The sequence below is a fragment of the Acomys russatus genome, chromosome 8, assembly GCF_903995435.1.
Source record: "Acomys russatus chromosome 8, mAcoRus1.1, whole genome shotgun sequence".
NCBI classification, from domain to species: domain Eukaryota; kingdom Metazoa; phylum Chordata; class Mammalia; order Rodentia; family Muridae; genus Acomys; species Acomys russatus.
Window position 1 is genome coordinate 58,706,911 of NC_067144.1, and position 23,430 is coordinate 58,730,340.

The 23,430-nt window shown below is 34.9% G+C and overlaps 1 protein-coding gene across 1 annotated transcript in view; it reads right to left on the reverse strand.

Moving 5' to 3' along the window:
- Nucleotides 1-23,430, reverse strand: part of Tmprss15 (transmembrane serine protease 15) — a 118,947-nt gene that overhangs the window by 53,599 nt on the left and 41,918 nt on the right. The window contains exons 7-13 of the mRNA XM_051150372.1: nt 20,732-20,840; nt 17,896-18,002; nt 14,943-15,083; nt 14,198-14,347; nt 5,478-5,583; nt 5,005-5,155; nt 1,970-2,105 (exon numbers count right to left, since the gene is read on the reverse strand). Coding sequence (XP_051006329.1) covers nt 1,970-2,105; nt 5,005-5,155; nt 5,478-5,583; nt 14,198-14,347; nt 14,943-15,083; nt 17,896-18,002; nt 20,732-20,840 — 900 coding nt within the window. The remainder of the gene's footprint in view (nt 1-1,969; nt 2,106-5,004; nt 5,156-5,477; nt 5,584-14,197; nt 14,348-14,942; nt 15,084-17,895; nt 18,003-20,731; nt 20,841-23,430) is intronic.

A 23,430-nucleotide genomic window follows, 5' to 3' on the forward strand; every position in this document is an offset into this window, starting at 1 on the left:
GGATACAGTGAAACATGAGTGGGCTAAATTAAGCATAACCATTGGTGTTGAGATGCACATTTGTGTATTGGCTTAATCTATCAGAAGCCTTTCCCTTCATTTCCAGAATTGATGGAAAAAAAACCAAAAAAACAGCAAAACAAAACACACACACACACAACCAAAAAGCACCCCTGTTTTTATCAGAATTACCATAGTATTGTCCAAACAGGGTCCTTTCCTTTTTTCTTGCAGCTTACCAAGTGCCATTTTTATCTACACATTAATCAACCCCTGTTCTTCTCAGTGTTTCTGCCACTTTCTCACACATTAGCCACAAACAGTACATTGTTTAACATATTTACTTTTTTATCATACTACAATTTTTACAAATCTCCTATACTGTCAACTCTTAAGAATCTTTGAATTGTCATTCACAGAGTGCGCGCGCGCGCGCGCGCACACACACACACACACACACACACACACACACATATATGACTTAAATGAATGATGGAAATACTGCAGAATTCAGAAAACTTCTAAACATGTCAATATGCAAGGAGTTTGAAGATGAACCTTTTGTTGGAATATAATGACCATTCAAGATGGCAGCATGAGGCCAGTATAAACTATATCTTTCCTTAATGGTAGCTCATTTATTAAAAGGTGTCAAATACCAACGCCCTTTTCACAGGACTTTAGGTTTGCTAAAGCCACTTAAGCTGGAAAAATTTGCTTATAGTGTGTGTGTGTGTGTGTGTGTGTGTGTGTGTGTGTGTGTGTGTATGACTGTGTGTTTATGTATCTATCTATGTGTATGCACTCCACAGTTAGCATGTGCAGCTTAGATGATGTGCAGCTGAGGTGACAACTATCAAAGTCAATTTCATGCTCCCTCAATATGAGTCTCATAGATCAACCTCAGGTCATCAGGTTTGCTTGCCAATGACTTTATCCACTGAGCCCTTTTGCCAATCTCTTTTTTTTTTTATTTGCTTGTTTAGTTTTTTAATTTGAATCCTGTAAGCAATATGCATTTGTGAATATTTTAAGTGTTTCAAAAGTGATACAAAATGAGAAGAGGAAAGTGTTTGTATTTCTGATATATGATATAATACATTATTTGGCTCTCCCAGCTGCCCATGACCATAAGACAAGAGGGCTGTTGCCACAAAAACATACCCCTCTACTGAAGATATCCTAATAGAGGGAGAGTCTTGTGTCCTACAAGGTTATATTTCTCTGTGATTCTCCTTTTATGGACTGAATCCATGTCTGGTAATGGGGTGTGCTTCCTGGTCATGAGTAAGATGAATGCTAAGGAGGTTTGAGGTCTCATTGAAATTTAGGCTCTCCAATTTACCAAGAACAGAATTAGACATAAGATCTATTTTGTTTTTTTGAGTTAGAAGCTCTGGCAGGATTGAAAGTCTCAATTGTTGCTCAGTCACCATCTTCAATCAGCATATTACAAAGCCTGACAGAGACTTCATGTCTTGATAAACACTTCCTACTCACCTTGGCTGTATGTTAAATTGTTTAGGTTTAATATTTGCTATCAAGTCATTCTAAAATGGGCTTGTGGTGTTTCAGCCTTTACTGAGCTATTGCAATCTTCAAATCTTTCTTGAAAAAGACAACAAGAATCCCAGCAATCCATCCCCCTAAAGCAGCAGCACCTTATTCAGCAATGTGGCACTGGAGTTTGCATTTTAATGAGAATGAAATAAAAAAATTACTATTCTCATTAATTTCAAGAATGAAAATTACTAAAAATTGTTTCAAATGTGGTCAACAACCAAATAACAAATAACTCTGTGTATTTGTTGCAACATAGTATTTGACTGGTTATAATTTTTCTTATGGTCTCCTTCTACTTCATTTTTACTTTAATTTTCCATGAAATAATATTAGTCTGAGATAATAAAAATAAGCCAAAATAAGATATATTCATGACTTAGGAAATGCATACAATGGGGTTACTTACTGGGAGGCTCTGGTGGAGGGGTGGGAACCAAGGTTGGTTCTGGATAAAGACTCTCACTACAAATTCCAGTGGTTAGGCTTATATCATCTAGGGCTATTGTACTCCAACCTGGGTTTCTAAAAGCGTTGAACAAAACCTGAAATTCAGTAAGGTATATATTATTGAACTCTAGTAGTTCTGAATTGAGTTTCTTAGGACTAAGTAACTCTTGGGAATCAGTATTGCAAACTACACAATATATAATAAAAACCTCCAGACTTAAATAAGGATAAATCATGTGTTTAAGTCTTTTTGAGGCTTTCAACTTCTTTTATTGTGTATAAATCTTAGCAACATATCCATGCACGTCTTCCTTCTGAGTTATATTATAGTCTTATGATTTATCTCTTTTTTTTTTACTGATTCTTATCATGCTTAATTTTACTTAGTAAAATCTATACATAATTTGGAAGCAGAGAGAAACCTCCTTCCAATGATGTTAAAAATCCAAATATCTCTTTTCCCTCATAGTATATACCAGTCCTGAAGAGAAGATACTTTGATTAGATTATTTAAATAGAAAAATATAGAAAAATAGTATTAGTAGTATAATATGAACATTCAGGATCACCTAGTACTGGTCATAGTTCACTGAGGGTACTGAGATGGCACTGAGAGCACGGAGAAGGTGCTAAGCACAGAAGGTGCTAAGAACAGACTTAGTCACAGTTCCTGGAGTCAGAGACACACAGCAGGTTCTCAGAGATGGTGGCTTTTTTCACCTATACTTCCTTGGTCCTATCTTGAGTAAGATAAGAATAACATGAACATAATACTTCCTGTGTGATACTTATTGTGCTACGCACATGATATACATTATGTTATTTGGCTTTTCAGCATATTACGTATACCTCAATTCACTCATCTGTTCATTAATCCTATGGATCTCATACCAGAAACTACTATGAATAAGTGTGAATCTCTTCTTCTCTATAATACAGTATCATACTGCAAAGAGACAACAGTAAGTTTCACACAATGTCTTAATGCAATGGCATAACCAAAATGTAAGTTGGTATTCTCCCACAGTGAGCAATCCTCTGAAGAAGGCACTGCACGCCTGAAGTGACAAATAGTGATGAATTTCATGCTGACCACAATATGTCCTATACTATTTTGCCTATGAAGAAGTATGGTTTGTAAGTTAGGGACAATAAGAATCAACAATAATTACATGATACAACTGAACAGTGTGTTGTGCAGCTATTTCCTACATCTTGCAATGAAACTCCTTAAAACTCAGAATATATAAAAAGTTTAAAACATTTCATCTTGCATGGAAGTTCTTTCAAACTTAGGAATCAGGTTACTCAATAGATTCAAATTTTTCCTCAGATTGATGAGGGTCACTAGCTCTGCCATCTCCAAGTTTTTATAAGTGGGAAGAACTGTTGAGAGAGATTTTCAGACAAGCTAACCTACCTGGATAGACTCAGAACATCTGAGCTTCCTGGAGAAGCTTCTCTCCTACCTTTGAAGAGTTCATTTCAAGTTTTTTCTTTTTTCTTTTTCCAAGACAGTATTTCTTTGTGTTGCCCTGGATTGCATGGACCTGACTATGTAGATCAGATTAACAGTGAACTCACAAGATCCACCTGCCTTTGCCTCCCAAGTGCTGATATTAAAGGTATGCACCACCAGTGTCCAGCTGGGGATTGTTTCTAAATTTTACATTCAGTGCTTTAGTACTGTGGTTAACTAAACCATGGGATTTAAATCATGAATAAATAATCATTACTGTGCATGTGAGATATGTCAGCATCTTTCTGCTTGGTGAGTTAACTCCAAAGTATTGAGTCATTACGAATTTAGAAAAGAACCTCAATGGGCAGGATTGCCTGTAGGAATACTGATTTCCCCATTTAATTCATCCTTTGTTCCTGTTTAATATTCTATTTTCCTTATTTGAATTATCAGAGAACAAGTAAAATTAGAGAAGAGAACTTAACAATGAAGAATAGAATGAGAAAAATAAAGGAAAATATGACAGGAAGAATGCAGCTAAGAGTCACCGACTTTGGTTGCCATTATCTATGCCAGCGGTTCAAACCCTGTGGTACCTGTCCCCTTTGGGGGTCCAAATGACCTTTCAGAGGAGTCACAGATCAGATATCCTGTATATCAGATATCTACATTATGATTCATAACAGTAGCAAAATTATAGCTATAAAGTAACAGCAAAATAATTTCATGATGGATGAGGGTGGTCATCACAACATGAGGAACTGTATTAGTGGGTGCAGCATTAGGAAGGTTGAGAACCACTGCTCTAGGTCACACAGGAGAATTAATCCCTTGGCGATGACATTGCTCAAGTATACATCTTCTGAAAGTGATACTAACTTGTTTCAAATTGCTCAATTAAAATATTGTTGGTTTGGTCTAACTAATAGGCTACATTATCCTATATTTTAATTGCACTGTCCTTTAGGCAATGAAGACATTAAATTCTTATTTGGAAAAATTAATTCAACTTAATGTAGAATAAATGATCAGAGACTCCCCAATGACATGGCTCATAGAATTTCCCCTGAAAGGAAATCTATCTATAGAGATTAAGTTGGAGCAGGGTCATTTTGGTAGGCATTGATGGGTATGGATGTCCTATTAGGAAAATATAATTATCTAGAACATGTGGAGTTGAACTAGGTAGAGTTTGTGAACTGTTAGAAGGCCCCATAAGACAGAATAAAATAAAGCATTGCTGAAGGGAGATAAAGCTGCCTTCTTTTCTATGGGTTCCATGGACTATCATAAGTGGTATGTTAACACTGCAAACTATTACTCAAAAGTGTTAAGTAATAAATAACTGAACAAATGAAGTGTCCTAAAAAATAAGGTTAGATTAGAAATGAAGAGAAAGATACTACGTTTTCTCCAGAAAATATTACCATATCATTGTAAAGTATGCTCACACCATCACCCAAACAGAACAAAACAAAAAACAAACAACAAAAACAACTGCAAAGAGAAATTACAAAGTATTTTTTGCAAACCTTAAATTCTACTGTTTCATTTAATGTGACTTGACCATAATTCCAATTTGTCCCATAATTTCCTTTCCTTTCAAAGACTATCTTGTCTGTGGTTTCATCACTGCTGACATGAATGCTTAAGTTGTAGACATTTTCACAACACATGTAATACCTGGTTTGGAAGTAAGGAAAGATTTTTAGACTCCTAACATGCTGAATGAATTCATTTTAGCTCTTTCTACATATTTTCTTATATTTCAAATATCTTTGCTTTTTTCTGGTGTTTCTTGGGGAGTGAATAGGGGTCTACTAACACTTTGCTGTTCTATAAATAGAAACCCCCCCACCAATAATGCATTCAGCATTCACTTAGACTTTAGCCCAAATCTTACTGAAATCTGAGCCTGCTTCCTTAACCAAAGCATTGATAGCCATTTACAAATAAATATGTGAGTGGTTTCAACCAGAAGCTAAGGAACTAACTAGAAACTTACCAGAAATGAAGGCAGCCAGGCTCCGACAGGAGGTCCAAAGAGAGGCTTAAAAGTCCTACCCTTTCTCTTCTATATCCTTGTTCAACTGGTGTAGAAAGGTAAAATCCTGTAAAGACAAGCAAGAACTTTTGCTTGCTTCAAGGATGTCAACACTAAAATGAAGCTGTAGGACATGCCATGTCGCACTTGGACTAGATCCTAAACTTGAGTCCAGAATAGTTGACTCTGCCATAATAAGTTGTTTAGGGAGAATCACTCAACCCTGGGCTTCCCACTTTCATTCTAATTTCCTACCATTCCTGATGAATTCACAGCTTGACAGGTGATCCGTACATGCCTGACTTTATATAGGTATTCTGATTAGTTAGCTCATGAAATACACGATTATTTAGGCACACATCTGATGACAAGGCAAAACGTTCCAAAGAACATTGGTCTTATATCCCATTGAGTTCACTGTGTATCTTTACATAGGAAGGTGCCTGATTTCTTAAGAGCTTCATATTTCTGTGTTCCTTTGAATGATAACTAATCAGATCACAGAGGAGCAGGCAGCATGCTAATCCACATAAAAGCTTTTGAAACAGCACAAGCCACTGCATAAGTGCTTTCTGGTCTAGAATTCATTATTCCAGCCACTGATTTGAGTCATTCCAAGTGTGTGAAGTATGATTAGGGAAGAATATCGTGAACATTCCCTTAGGGAAATTTATTTCATTCTTAGTTTGAAACTCATATATTAAGGCAGAAGTAGGATTCATGCAGCAAACCATGATACAAAGCAAATGAAATATTACACTAAGAGAATTTGATTGCCATGAAGTTTTAATGAAATGCTCAAATATGTTTGCTTGAAATCAACATCTCCTGTCCCTTTCCTGTCAACAGAAAAGTATAGGCAATGTTGCACATAAAATGCAAACTCATTCATTTGTAATATGCAGAGTAAGAATAAGATAAGAAGAAAAGAAATGCAAGTAGAACTGCTTATAAACACATATTTAGTCCAACGAGGCATAAATTATTCAGAATAAATGAGTATTCTATCAAGATGAAAAGTGCTCAAATGACTTATAGATGTAATATATGCACATGCATTAGATTTATATTACAAAATGCAAAATAAAATAAATGTGTTTAATAGTTTATGCTAGTAACAGACTTCTCACATTCTGTAAATGCTGTGATATTTTATGAATATTTCAGCTGTGTCTGTGCTCACTTACTCAAAGCTATGAGAAGGATCAGCTTAAGATTCATAGCCTAAGTCCCAGCATCTACTCTCCTTCTGCCCACATGTAAACTCATTTTGCTTTTAGTTGCTTAGGGCATGATAAGAAAGAAATATGTACTGAAGTGATTATTTGCTCATTATTCTCAGAAATATTTCTAGTTAGATGATAACTGTGAGACAAAAGCACACATCATTTTGTTATTTCTGTTCAGAAATGTTCACATACCACAGTCTACCAGTTATAATTTGAAATATATTAAATCTATTATTCACTCATTGAGTGGTAATATATGTAGAACTTATGCTACAATAAATATATGACTTTATGTCCACACAAAACAGCATTACTATTTTACACAAATTAGTGCAGTAAGCAGCATGCAACTACAGATATTGTTATATATAAAATAACATACTATACTAAATTATTACCAAAGTCAGATAAGATATTCAGCTAAAAATGATAAAACAAATTTCCTATAAAATTATGAAAGTAGAGTATGAAATTTTCATTAAATTTAGCCCACTTACCCAATTTTTTTAATTTAATCTATGACATTTCGGTATTGACCACTCAACTTCTCTAACCCATACAGTAAGCAATAGCAACACTCTAAGGGAATACATTTCATTTTAACATGATTAGACTTTTCCAGACTATAGAATTAATGTTTTGTGTACACTAATTTTCTAGCTTTTAACTCTGGGATAAGGTTCTATTTCTTTTATTCCAAGGACACTATTGTGTCTCTTCTTAGGTCTTCTCAAAATGGACCCAATTTTTTGCCTTGAGTGATTTGAATATGCTATACATTTCATTTTGCATCTTCATGTGATGAGCTCTCAATGAGCCGTACATCCAGCTGTTTGTACTCAGTATACAACAGCGGACAGACTATTTGTTTCTGGAGTATGCCATCAGGTAAAAGAAGAAATCACAGCACTAGGAATGGTGACTGAGCCATGAGAACATTTCTTCTGCTATAGTTAGGTTTTGTGAACTTGACACAAGGAGAGTTACCTGGAAAGAGAGAACCTCAGTTGATAAATTGTCTTCATCAGATTGGCCTATGGGCATGTCTGAGGAAGTGTTGTCTTAATTGATAATTGATCTAGAAGGCTCCCTCTCCCCCAATTGTGAGTGCTGCTATCCCTGGCCAGGCATGGCTAGACTATATAAGAAAAGTAGGTGAGTAAAAAGTAGGATGCAGACTAGTAAGCCTAGTGCCTCTGTGATTTCTGCTTCAGTTCCTGCCTCTGGGTTCCTACCATGAGTTCCTGACTTGGTTTCCTTTGATGATGGGCTCAAAACTGCACACTTTTACTTCTCAAGCTGTTTTTGATCAATGTCTTACCATAGCAATATTTAACCTAATTAGAGCTCTGTTGTAGTGGTTATTTTCAAATGTGTCTTCTTCAAAGATGTCCTGTAAATCAGGAATTCTGTATCACCTACAGTAATGCTAAATATTTTTTCCAAAGGCATAACCTGGTCAGCTCTATCTGTAATCATAATAGGTTATCTATTAAGTGCAAAGCACTTCTTTTTTATTTTTTAATTAAACATTTTTTATTTTTTACATATACATTTATATCATTACACATATATACAATAAACTACCTATAGCAAGAAAAACTATGATACCATCAAGAATTATATAAATGTTACATTCTTAGTGTTTTGGCTATTTGTATTTGACAGCCTTGAAGAAAACATCTTTCTTATCTTGGTGCATCTAAAATTTTGAATGTAAATCAATCTGCCACACATCTTGTCCTTATCAACTTAAAACATCTATCTAGACCTAAAAACATCTTAACACCTAAACAACTAGACTTCGTTGTAAAACTAAGCTACCAGTCTTCAACTCCATCAGAGAATTGAGAAGGAATAACATTGATTACCTGAGTATATTGGGGGTGCAGGTTAGTAGCTTTCCAAATGAGATGACAGAGACAGTTTGCTATCTCAATAGTCACCCAAAACTCTGTAATATTGGAGCATCATCTTCATGCTTCTGGCCCAATATATCTGACAGACATATTTGTGAGGCAGAAACTATTGAGGACTTCCTTACCCTATCTTGACAGATTTGGGTATTGACTTTGCCTGCATCCAAATCCAAGTACATAAAAATTTGAGGACATTTTAGATCTTCTATCCATATTCTCCCTCTTTTAAGTATTCTGTCTTAAAATACTATACTTTTATTCAGAGAAAAATTTAACTAAGTTCCTTAAGGAAGCCTCCTTGATACAGACGACCATTTTATTTGAATTCCCAGAAACACTTTTCTCTGGTGTTCTTTTGAATGGTGTGTTGCTCTTTCTCTTTTTATGTAAGTGAGATATGCAAACTTTTATTCTTTTATTTTGTTTTTCTTCACATTTTTAATAGATATTTGTGCATCTGTGCATGTTTGTGAGTGTTCATAGGCTTGCACATACTTATGTTTGTGCACAAGGGCATGTAATTATGTAGGCCAAGGGATGACCCTGGCATTTCACTTTTTGAGCTTTTTTATTTGTTTATTGACACAGGGGCTTTCATTGGCTGGGCCTTGTGATTTGTCTATTTTGGCTGACAGGGAGCCCTAAGGATTCTCCATCCCCCATCATATTATGGGGTTGTAAGAGCCTACTGGCTGCCTAGGCCTTTTACAAAAGTGGTGCAGAATCTAATTAAGGACCTCATTTCTGCCTGGTTAACATTTTATCCACTATGCCAGCCCTATAGGCCTGCAGAATGTACTTACTAAACTTGAAAAACTTGGTAAAAATGAGTACTATCTTGTTTACTTTTGTTTTTTCTGTTTGGGTTTGGTAAATGCAGTTTAATATACTCTTGATATACCAATTAGATTTATTTCCATGTTTATTAAAGTACAACAAACAAGGAATGACTTATTAGACATGCTTTGTAATTAGCCACATGAGATTTCTATGATTAAATTATAATATTTTAAAAATATTTTAATTTTCTTGAAATGCACTTTAGGTCTCTGAAATTAGCCTTAAAGCCAAAAATTTTTTAAAAAGCTTGCTAATTCAAGCATACAATGAACTTTTTCTCAAATCATTAAACATTTTACAACTTCCTTCTGTCACTTTTCCTGTTTATATTTCTATGAAGTGAATTCAACCTCTCTCCAGTCAACACCCCAATTGAAGTTGCAAATTCTGAGCATGCATTGATGCTGATGCAGTGAGAAGAGCCTAGGGAGGTGGTTGTGCTTCCTAGATAATTGGAGTTCTCTTTAAAGAAGGGCACAGGATCACTTAAGTGTCCTCATGAGCCTTATTGTGTGTGTAAGATAGCAGAATTTACTAGATAAATATAACTGAGAGTTTTAATATAAAGATCTGTCTAAATTCAGTTTCTTTAAATATTATAAAGCAGTATGATTTTCTAAAATTTAATACAAGAAAGATAAGACAAAAAGGAAGAATGCTACTTTAAAAGGACATAAATTGCACTAAAAGTATATTTATTTGCCAAGTTAAATGTAGATATTTAAAAGAATGACATATATTTAAATTCTGAGCCAAATAGCTCTTTTCCTTGCAGACAGTAACTTAGGATAGAATCATGAACAACTGCTGCCTCTTGACTAATTTTGTGTCATTAAGGAAAACAGTTTTAGAGTTACATGGACTTCATGTCAGGCATTTTCCTGATCTTTATAGAACATAATGATGAGTTAAATGTTTATATACCTTAAACATCTAAATCTGATGATCATCTATCTTGTTTTCTAAAGGAAGATAGAGAAGAAGAATGGTAATTTACATAAAAGGAGATAGGGCAGTAAAATTTAACTCTGGCTAAGACATAAATACAATAAACTACACACAGCAAGAAGAACCATGAAACCATTAGGAATTTTTATAAAATGTTACATTCATAATGATTTGCTTATTTGAATTAATTTTAATGACTTCTATTCTATTCGTGGCTACCCTTTGAAACACTGGAAACAATTGCAATTTTGTTGCACAGAGAGGAAAAAATAACAAAGATTAGCTAGCCCTTTTGTGACCCCCCACATTTATGAAGCCTTTTTTATGCTAGTCACCTCATTTGCCCCAAAGGTTCTGAACATATAGATCGCCCTGCATCAGTGCCACCATCCCATGACTCCCTTTACCTTTAAGGCGTTCAAAAGAAATCCTGAGAGCTGACAGTGCAAAGATTGAGGGGCTGTGGCTCCCCTAAGAGGGAGTTCTTTAGAAGATCTGGGGAAATTGAGCAGCTTAGATGTTCTTCCCTAAAGTGATGCTAATTCAAAGTTTATCTGTTCCATTTAGGCTCTCCTGTTATTTGAAGGGAAGGCTAAGAACAAAAGCACCCTGTATGGATAAGAGGAACTGCAGGAGAGGTTTAATTCTCTTGCATTTCAGAGGTACAATGTTCTGACACATTAAAAAAAAAAAAAAACTAGTTGAAAGAAAAATACCTCTGGGGGTGAATGACTGGTAGATTATGAAATCACAGCTGTGAGAGTTAGAGAGACCTATTAAGCCCTACCTTCACCCTCATTACTTACTGCCACTGGTGTGCTCTGACCTGCTTGATCCTGTCTCATTTTCGTAAGTCGTGCTGCATAACTTTCTCTCGAGACTCCATTTCCCACCTAGCTATTTAAAGTCTCCCCCGACATTTACCCTGCTTCACTTTGGCCAGCTTCATCTCATTTCTTTAGCTATTTGCTCTACTGGCAAGCTGAGATCATTTTTTCCCCTCCTGTAGCATACGTAGACCCTTTTTAATGGCAGCACCATTATTTCATATCTATTATGATGACACAAAAGTAGAAACTGATCATTTTAACATCAAAGACTTCAACTGCATAACGTGTATCCATCATGGTCAATTAGGTACTAATGATTTGCTGAACTTTTGTCTAATTTTCTCTTGCTTAAAGCGTGGTACCGACATTATTAGAACATTTTTTCATAAGAAGAAATAAAACTGATCCCCGTTATTTGGCTCTTTTAGTATGTCTTTGGAGCACTAAGGTGATTATCAACCTAAGGGTTGATCGTCATCTGGGTGAGTTAGCAATTTAACCATATTAATTCCTGGCTAACTATAAAGGATCATCAATATGTCATCATTTTCACTACTAAATATCATTGAGCTTTTGGAAGCAGCCACCCATGCAAAGCCTTTGCCTATAATGATATGTTTCATTTTTAATTGATAGTTGTTAGTTATTATTAGCTAATAGTTAGTAATTGCAACTGTTATTTCATTCGAACTCCATTCACAATCTGACTTCTCACAACATCTGTTTTCTGATGAAGGTCCTGTGACCTTCTCTGGGTCAGTGGGCATCCTGGTGTTGGTGTCCCTCACACTGTCTTGCTCTTGCACACACACTGTGCTGGGCCTACAGGTTAGCATAGGCCCTAACACTTCACTGAGCTGGATGTTAAGGCAGTTCCTGATGATCCTCTCTGACTCTGACTGCGCCCCAGCCTGGTGGGCCTAATGGCTTTTCCTCAAAGGGGCAAAATTCTCTCTGTTCTCTTAGCTCTCTTTGCTCCCTTTGTCTAGTATATGTATGTCTGCCTCTTATGATCTCTTAGAAGTTTGATTTATGCCACCTTTTCAATGGCATTTAAAGTGATTTCCCTGTTTTAATGAGTCATTTCTTTATGGTTTCTACTTTCAAAGCTTTTTGTTTTCCCATGTTCGCACACATTTAATGCACTAAACTTGCTCTTCATGTAAAGTGCTTATGTTTAAAAATTTTACAGAGCATATGAGTTGTGAGCCAGCTAATATGTTTTCAAAATGCAAAGATAAATTAAAAGTACCTTGTACAGGACTTAGGGGTCAAATAATGAAGAAGAGAAAAAATAAAAGGGAGCATTTGATGGTTATTGTAAAAGTATATTAATTCGTAATTATCTAATTAAAGCAGAGAAATGAGCCATATTTATCTATTATCAGAATGTTTTTGTTTAAAGAATCAGAGTTATACAGGCTTCTATCTGGAAAACCACTTAACTTTTCAATTTCCTTTAGCCATATGTCAGTCACAGCTCATGTTAAATCAGTTATTTACTCTTCAGTCATAAAACAGAAAATGCTGGTCTTTGTGCTATAAATGATCACTAATAATATATTTCAGGATATATGTGCTTAGACTTTGGTGCAGTAATTTGTTTCATTGGATAAATTATTCAAAAATGAGTAGTTGAGTCAAAAATGTGGACGCTCATTCCTACATTCAAAATAGTGCTACATATTGGTTAGGTCAAAATAAGAATGACTAGGTTCTTGTCACTGGAAGGAATGCTGTGGCCAAAGAAACCAGTAGGTCAGCAAACAGTGTTTGATGAAAAGGATGGGTTCAATTCTGAGGTCTCCTGATCGTGTAGACACTGTGACATATGTGTTAGATCCTCAGCACCTGAGCACTGCATGTCACCGCAAGGCTCTTGGTACTGCATTTTTATCTGTGACATTAACACATCATTTTGAAAACAGGTTTGTTTCTATATGTGTCTGTACACACACACATAACTACACACACACACATATACACACATTCATACAGACAGACATATAAGTATGCATACATATATACATACACATGCGCACATAAATACACACATATGCACACATGGGCATACAGATCTCAACTTGCTATGATTGTGATTTTTCTTAACATTTACAATGCAAAGTTTACTAAGCTTGCAACCTTTATTCACTGAGTTTATTAGGGATTCAAAGGTGGTACCTCAAGTATCTCAGTAGTGTCGTTCAAGGACATTTATTTATCCTTGGCTTTCCCATATTTTCTACTTAGTGAAATTGTAGTGTCTTCAAGATAGTCTTTCTACATGGAGTCTACCATCTTACATTCACAGGAATTTAGTGTTCTCAGAAAGCTAACTTTACACACCACAGCTTTCCCTTGCAATGCATGCTCTCAAGTTGCTATTCTCCACAGTTACCAGAAGAAAGTCTCTATTTGCTCTGATAGGATTTTTACTCTCACTCATTCTAAGGCGATTTAAGAAAAACACTATCTGGACCAACAAACAATTTCAGCAAGATTTATGGGTACTAGACCAATGTAAAAATATAGATTATATTTCTGAGTGCTCACAATGAACAATTGAAAATGAAATTAAGGGGAAAATAACAGACCAACAGTCAAGAAAGTCAATTATCTTACACAAGTCCACTTACTAATGAATCATTTCAAAGCTAAGGTTACAATCTAATTTACTTAACTCTAATGACTTTTGATTACCTTTCATCATGATATCTGAACAGAAGGATAAAATTATATATATATGTATATAAATATATATCCAGTCACTTATACTTAGACATCTAATTACCATTTTAGATATAATTATTAGTTAAGTATAGAAAAATAATAAAACTTTTCTTTCATAAGGATCCATTTAAATGAAGCAATAGTACATGTTTTTATTTTCTTTTATGAATAAATGTAAATCACACCTGAATCATTTCCAAATGTGTGGTCACTAGATGGTCCAGTGAAGAGAGGAAACTGTTTCCCATGAATCCTTTGCCACTCATTATCATCATCAAGATCCTGGGTCCAGAAGCAAAGGCCATCCTCAAAAGTGCAGTCAATTTTCTCATTATCTGTGAATTAAAAATTTAATATTTAACATGAGAAATTTATTATATAGATAAAATCCAACTTCATATAGTTTGTAATCGCTTTCATTACATCATTATTTTTATTAATCGTAACTATGATTCACTTTAATTATTTTAGAGTACCTATTTGTGTCAACCGTAACATTATTTTATATTGAGCCTTAACAGTGCAAATGTACACTGCTTATTTTTTCCATGTTGATTACACTGTTGACACACATAAATTTTGTCCCATCTGTTTCTCTCCCCTTATAGCTAAGTTCAATAATTTAACTAAATCCGCTTCATATGGATGATTTTCACAATGAGTATGTATTTATCTTTATCTTGTAATGTTTACCGAGTATAAACATTTTATTTAATTGTTACATTGTTTTATGATTTTCTAAACTTGGTCAGTTGATTCCTATGGGGAATATAAGATATTTTCAATATATAATTAGTTTCAAACTATCATGTAAAAATCGAATTAGTTAAGAGCTAGGAAGGAGCTCACATAGTGAAAACACAGGTTCTGCTGCATTTACAAGTCCTACAGCATTTAGAGAGTCAAGGGCTGCACAGTAGAAGGACTTACTGTGGAGGCTGCTGCTGTTAAAGGTGATGTATGTTGCATTAAAGCCGATGTAATCATTCTCATCAGATTCTACCAGAAAGGAGACTGTAACTAGGTTAGAAAAAACTCGAATTGTTCCAGGATCAGTTTCCACAAAAGAGGCTATAAAAGAAAATGTTTGTAAATTATTGTAAGCATATTCCATACCTTCCTATAACATGCAAGATGAATTACTTTACCAAGCATTTTTCTCTAAAATCCATAAATTTGGGTAGTTATAGGGTTAAAGATGAACTTGTGCCCCATACCATAGCAACGAGAGCTAGAACGGGGTCATCACAGTGAAGTAAACAGTGCTGATTTTCATCTTCTTACCCATAGAGCAGTAGAAACTCAAAATAATATATGTAATGGTAGAGTTGCTTCTATGAATTTATATTGATTATGTTATTGTTCTATCTTAACTCGGCTATCTAGGGAGTGTTTTCCCCTTTTGATTCTCGAGGACTGATTTGCTTTTAATACTAAAGGAATTCATAATTTATACTATTATTATCATTATATAAATATTTTTCAACAATGTGTAGCTTGCCATGTCTATTATCAAAAGTAATAATATCACATTTAGGAAAGCCAGAATTGGGTCTTATGGGGGAAAGTAAAATATTGAAATTGTGATATTTAAGTACACAAAAGCGCATAGATTAAATGGGCTATCTGGAGCAGGTATCAGATTCAGAAAAGTGTCAAACATCAGATGGACACATCAGTGTTATTTATTTTCCTTTAAGGAGAGGTTTCATGAAATATTGAAAAAATATGTACTTCTGTACAATTTAGTAGAACTTCTCATTAGCATGACAATGATACAAAATCCAGTAGAAGCATCATGCTCAAACAATGAGCCAGCCACCAGGCTCCAACCTTCATTGTCTACCATCCTAAGGATGCCTCTGGGGAGCCCTAGCAAACATCTTTTGGCTTGGAGCGCTCTTCACCTGCTCCAGGCTTGCCTGACCCACCTGGGATACAGACAGAGACCTGTGGACTGTTCAGGCCTGTGAACACCAGAGATAACCAGATGGGAGGAGGCCAGTGCAAGAACACAAGCAACAAAACTCAGTGCTGTATCACACCACCAGAAACCAGTGGTCCTATCACAGCAAGCCCTGGGGATACTACCACCCCCCAGGCACAAGAAGAAGGTCTTAAATCTAAGATGATGAAAATGATAAAAACCTTGAAGGAGGAGAATAAATCTCTCAAAGAAATACAGGAAAATACATTCAAACAGATGAAGGAATTGAATAAATGTTAAAGAATTACAGGAAAATATAAACAAATGGGTAAAAGAAATGAATAAAATTATTCAAGTCCTAAAGATGGAATTAGAAGAAACAAAGAAAACACAATGCGAGGCAATTCCGGTGCTGGAAAACCTAGGGAAGAGAACATGAACTGTAGACACAACAGATATAAGAGATGAAAGAAACAAGCTCAAGTGTGGAAGATATGGTTGAAGTAATCGATGCTTCAGTCAGAGAAAATATCAAAATCAAAGAGTTTCAAACATAAAACATCAAAGAAATCTGGGATACTATAAAAAGACCAAACTTAAGAAAAATAGGAATAGAAGGACAGGCAGACTTAAGCTACAGAAAAAGAAGATATAAGCTGATCTGTTCAATTACGTGAAATGTGACCACGTGTTTTCACACATTGTAGGCATCTTCATGACAACATTTCTCTTGAGCCTTAAGAGCTCAGCACATAATTCCATGATATTTAAAGGTAGAAAGCTTTGTGCTGACTTCTGCCTTTAACATTATCTCTCTAAACTTATTTCATTCTCTTTTATCTCACCTTACTCTTTGTAATATATATTTTGCCAATTTATCGACAATATTAAATTAGAGAGTCTATACAGATTATCCAGTACAATATTAGATCCAAAAAATGAATCTTTTGGATATGCTTAAATATTTATCATTAATAAATCAAACAAAACCATTTGACTAAATCATAATAATTTTTGTCATTCATATAATTCAAAGGTGAAATCATTAAACCTTAATATCAAGAATTATTTGAAACATCTTCTCTATCCCATCAGTTGTAAGAAAGACTGGTTATTCTCTCTCTCTCTCTCTCTCTCTCTCTCTCTCTCTCTCTCTCTCTCTCTCTCTCTCTCCTCTCTCTCTCTCTCTCTCTCTCTCTCTCTCTCTCTATATATATATATATATATATATATATATATATATATCCATGTTGCCTTTCTCATCACTATTTAATTTTCTTTTCAGATTTTTTTCTCTATGTTCATCCTCTATTATAATCTGGCTATGCAATTAAGGCCAAGTGGTATGAAGTACACCAGTCAGGTATGGACCACCAGTTGATTTTCTACCTTTTCTCACCTCCATCCTGTGCTATGCACAAATAGAAAATTGTTCTGTCATAGTAATAGCTTTTATACCTTTGTGATTCTGAGACCCCTATTATGAACAGCACTTTGCCACATGTAATAATAATAATAGTTATTATTATTATTATTATTATTATTATTATTATTATTATTATTATTATTATTATTATTATTCCTGCAGCAAAGACTGAGGAAAAGTTTGAAAATAAGATCAGAGATTCTGAGTTCCTAACCTATGCAGTGTTATTAATAAAGAGAATGAAATCTTAAACTCATTTGGATTTTAGTAAATTGGGCAAACATTTAAACAATGCATAACACATGTACAGATACATTAATTTCACATGACTATTTAAAACACTAGTTTTACATAATAAGACAGAATACAGCACTCATTTCCTATTTTTGACAGTGAAGGCCATCTTTGATTTAGTAACTTAAATGTCAAGTTGATATTCTGATCACAAAGTCAAAGAAGAACATTGCCACCCTCATAGCTTCCCATTTATTTCCCTTGTGATGGTTACCTACATGTTTGTTTACACTTACCTCTTAAAATTTTGCTAGGTCCTATACCTTCATAAATATCCAACACATCTGTATAGTGTGAAATAAAAGATCCAAAGCTGATTCTAATGGACAGTCCTTGGTTTACACTAAATTAAAAGCAAATACATAAATAAATAATAGTTTTTAAGTTGTGATAAATCTTAATGCATTTCAAATTTTTATTGTATTTTCTATTCTTGTGATACAAAACATATGTGATAAACTATCCTACAAAGTTAAGCACACAACACAGTCTTATTAGCTACTATCAGAACATAAGTATGTAGAACTTTTTCCATCTAGCACAATTGAAACTGCATCCATTAATCTAAATCTTTCCAATGCTCTGTTCCTTAGACTGAGTATCATATTCAGTTTCATTCCATGAAATATCAATTGAAGATAGGTCATTTAATTGAAATCATGAAAGACTTTTCTTACATGGTTAGCTTATTTCTTGATTATTTCATTTTTAAGTCTCACATTACAATCATAAAGCATGGATAGGAAACCATTCCTTGTCTATGGCTGAATAAAGATGCTCTACACTGTGTATATTCCACACTCACTGACCACTTCTTCTCATAATGGAAATCCAGTGCCTTGGGCCTACAGACCATTGTGAATATTGCTGACACATTCAAGAAATTAAAATGTCTTTTGATATTTTGATTCTAATTACTTATATAAAGAACCAGAGCTGAGCCATAGATTATAAAACTATATAGTATAACGGAAGCACCATTCACTAGTTTATATGTCTACTATTAATGAACAACAACAACCAAAAAACCCATTATCTCCTTTTTTCCAACACTTTGTCATTTTATATGTGATCATAGCACCTGCTTTTGGTAGATGCTCTTAGCGGTGCTGATTTACATCTCCTTTATTACTTGGAAGTTACAAACTCGTTTCAAGCAATTGTTCATTTCTATATATGGGCTGATGTTTATTAAAGCCTTTTATCCATTTTTTGTTATATACATGTCATGAAGGCACATGTAATTCAATTCAAAAACCGTTTATGTGCATGGATGTTTTACCCGCATATATGTCTTTCCAGCACCTCTGTGCCTAGTGCTGTTAGAGGGGAAAATAGTATTAGATGCTCTGGAACTGGCATTACAGATGGGTGTGAGATGCCAGGTGAGTGCTGGGAATCAAACCCAGGTTGTTTTATTTTGTAAAAACAGAAGACTCTCTTAACTGCTGAGCCCTCATCTTGCTTATTTTGATCAGGTTCTTATTATTTTCTAAGGTGCTAAAGGAATTCTTTATGATTTTAGATGCTTAGTCACTAGAATTGGAGATGACTGGCAAACAATTTCTCTCAGTTGAAGCTGTGTTTCTACCATTTTTCATGGAGGCTGTTAATTTGGCAATGATTTTATTTACATTTTTGCTTGCATTGCTTGTGTCATGTCACATCTATGAAATAATTGCCAAGCCCAGTGACAATCTATGTCTTTTTAATTGTGGCTTTGCATTTCCATGTATATTTTTTTATTTATGTGAAATTATAATTAATATTTTGTTACAGATGACATAGATTCTGCAAAGAATGAAATATAAACAATACTGTCTTCTAATTTATGTGGAAAATGTTATCTATAACCTTATAATGTTAGTGAAAATATTAGCCACATACTTGCTGTCTTGTTGTCCATAACTTGTACACACTATTATATGGGCATGGATTAAACACTGTCAGTATAACTTGTAGTAATAGTTTATAGCAAGAAAGAAGACTGTGTTCTTGCAAAGTTTCAGTCTGGTGGAGTTATTTTGTGATAGTAATAAATTTATAAGGTGACAAGAATAAGTAGATATGTCTGATAATGCACGCTCAGACTGGATTCATGTCCACAGGAGTATGAAACAGGCAAAGATATCAAATTGAGGTGCAGTAGCCCCAGCCCAGACATTAAAGAGGGTGCAGGCTGATGCTGGTGGCTGTTTATTTAATTTCTGTTCTGCTAGGGTGGCTCAGAAAAATAGCAGGTCTTACCTATCAGTAAGACCACTGGGGAAGCTAGAGTCAATGCTGAAGAAGACAGAAATGCAAAAATCATTTCTAATATTTTAATCAATATGTGCTAAACACATTTTGCTCATTGTTGTATTATATAGTGACTTTACTCCCATAGTTATAAATTCTGAAACATATGAAAATTTGGGGTCAAAGAAATTTATTAACACTCATGAGTGTACGCATCTTGAATCTATTCTGAAGAAGCTAGCTGTGAAAAGACAAGACCCTTCTGTTCACATTATGAAATATTGGCAAAGTGCTAAATGCAGTTACTAAGTTTTAAGGTGGGCAAAAAGTGTTCCAAATATTTTACTGAACATTAAACATTTTTAATCTATTTAATCATTTCTCTAAAACTGTATTAAATTAATTGTATTTCCCATATTTTGATCCTTGGTGGTGTTGTGGGGGAGCCATGCTATGCAGCAATTGCATCTTTAATATTGTAGCTAGTTTTAAAAAAAGAAAAGTTAAATTATTTATTTGACTAATAAATTAAGCCCAATTGTGACATCTAAAATTTATTTAGAGTTAATAGTTTAGGTCCCAGTATACTGCTGCTTTTCTTAGACATAAAGCTTTTCCCCCTTCCTTCCTTCCTTTCTTTCTTTCTTCTTCATAAAGTTTTTCTTTGTACCAACTATTTTTTTTTTCAGGTTAATATTGAAAGAGAAATTTTGAAACGGTCTATCAGTTGGTAGTTGATAAAAATTATAATTATTTTATACATACTATAGAAGTGGAAAATGTTGTGTTGGAAGATTTTCAGACTCAAGAGCAGGACAGGCATTTATCTCTTACCGGATGATCCAGCGGCAAACAACACCAGATTCATATGGCTTTGGATAATGAGCAGCTTCGAAGTACCCAGAATCTCCAGTCAACAAAAACTGCCCATCACAAGCTGTGGCTGCATGAATATGTCAGGCAACATCAGTTATAAGCAGCTTTGAAACTGGAGGGATTAATTAATTTACCTAAAGTCTCCTGATTCATAAATACCATTCACAGCAGGCCTTCTTTCTCTGTAGGCCTCTATCTGCAATTCCCACCACAGTGTATATCAAATGTCCAAGTTTTGCAAGAATTTTAAACACTAAAACAGGCCGTATTATCAATAGCATGAAAACAGGAAGAAGGTAAAATAAAAAGGAGACAACAGAACACTTTAAATATTTGTAATAGCTGTTTACTATACTGATGAAATTTAGACACTCTCCAGATCTTTTTTTCTGACATATTTCTTGAGCAAAGGAATCAACAGTGTCACACTGTACAACTCGATTCATATTTTCCAAAGGGCTGAGATTACTTACTTTGTGTTTGTTGGACCCTGTTCTTGCCCCTTCGGGAACAATTGACTTTTCTGAACTTGCTTAAATGCCTTGCAGTCATATGGAGTCATGTGACTGAGTTGCTTAATCAGTTAGTCTAGACCAAAATCGTGTTTGTTTCCAAATGTTCCCTTGCCTGTACACAGTTTATGAAAGAGCCAAGAAAGAGAGGAGGACAGACAGGAAGCTGGCCATCCTAAAACCGAGGCATGTATCTGTGACTGATTTAAGAGGACTGCTACTGTCGTCCACATTTAGGTTTTTGCAGCATTGGTCCTAAAAAATGATCATTTTTGGTCTAATTTGCTATGAGTCTTTACATTTTTGTTACCAGTAATCTTTCTTTTATTCTGATATAAATGGTCTCTGCTAGTTCCTGAATGTAAAGAAAAGTACAGACTACCTCCGAAAGCATTTAAAAATAAAACAGTATTAAACTATTTACAATAATAATGGCCAGGATGCCAAAAATACCATATCAAAAAATGAAGAATTGGATAGATAGAATTACATATTCTTTGCGGGATGTGTACAACAAACAAGGCAATTTTACAATTGACAGTGAAGCAAGATAGGTTCTTAGGACTAAAAAAAGTAAAAAATATATCTCAACTAAGATTAAGAAGAGTGCTTACAATTTTGATACTGGAGACCTTCTGAGAGCTTACTAGAAGAGCACTAGAATAAATGTTGAGTGGAAAACAAGTCAGTCTGCAAATGACAGCAGCTAAACTATTAGCCAGACATGTTGCCTGCATTCACAAAGTAGTCCTGGCGACATGAGCTTGGGACCAACGACTAGCTTCCCCTGCTGGCTCAATATTTACAGATCCTGTCTTTCTTTCTTTCTTTCTTTCTTTCTTTCTTTCTTTCTTTCTTTCTTTCTTTCTTTCTTTTCTTTTTTCTTTCTTTCTTTCTTTCTTTCTTTCTTTCTTTCTTTCTTTCTTTCTTGTTTTATGGGTTTTTTGGATTAAAACAATATTAACTTTTCTTTTTTTACATATACATGTATATTATTATATGTATATACAATAAATTACCTACAGCAAGGAAAATCATGAAACAATCAAAATTTTATAAATATTACATTCCTAGTTTTAGTTATTTGTATTTGACAACCTTGAAGATAACATTTTTCCTATCTTGGTGTGTCTAAAATTCCGAATGTAAGTCACTCTCTATCATACCTCATATCTATGAACTGAAAACACCTATGTAGACCTAAAAACATCTTAACCCCTAAACAACTAAGCTTAATTGTAAAATCAAGCTATCTGGTCTTCACCCACATCAGAGACTTGAAAAGGAATAAAATTTATCTGAGTAAACAGGAAGTGCAAGTTAGCAGCTTCCCAAATGAGAAGAAGACAGAGATAGTTTGCTGCCTGAACAGTAACCCAAAACTCTCTATAACGTTGAAGCATCATCTTCAGGCTTCTGGCCCAGTATATCTGACAGACATATTTGTGAGAAGGGAACTATTGAGGACTTGCCTACCCTGTCTGGACAGAGTTTTTGGCCATTGACTCTGCCTGCGTTCAAGCTTGCCCATTTTTAGGCAGAATTCTGTCTGTGATAGAAATGAGGACATTTCCCCCAGTGGCTCGTTTGCCACATCTGAAGCCATTAGGAGTTTCACTGACGTTCATCATTTTCTTTGAGGAAATGCTGTATGATATAGAGCTAGACCCTCTCTGCTCAGATATAGTTAGATAGGCAACATAGTCTCCTTATGAGTCCCACAATATAGGGAGTATATTCTGACATGAATTCTGGCTCCCTAACATTGATCACTTCCCCCAGGTAGGGCATTCTTGTCAGGCTACAGAGGAAGAGGATACAGGCAGTTCAGATGAGACTTGATAGGCTGAGGTAACATGTTTGAGGAGAAGGGTTCTGCTTTCTGCAGACTGGAGGAGGGAGGGAGAGGGGTTAAGGGAGGGAGGGGGATAGGAAGGCTATGAGGTAGGGGATTACAGTTGGGGTATGAATAATTCAAACTGCCGAACAAACAGGTAGCTTATATTGCTAACCCCACTATATGGGAACAGCTCTGAAGCTGGCCGAGACATTAATGTCTATGCATAGACAATGTTTCTTGTTGGTTACAGGATCCTGTCTTTCTTCTGCATTGAATTCTTCAGCATATAGGAAACATGATCTATA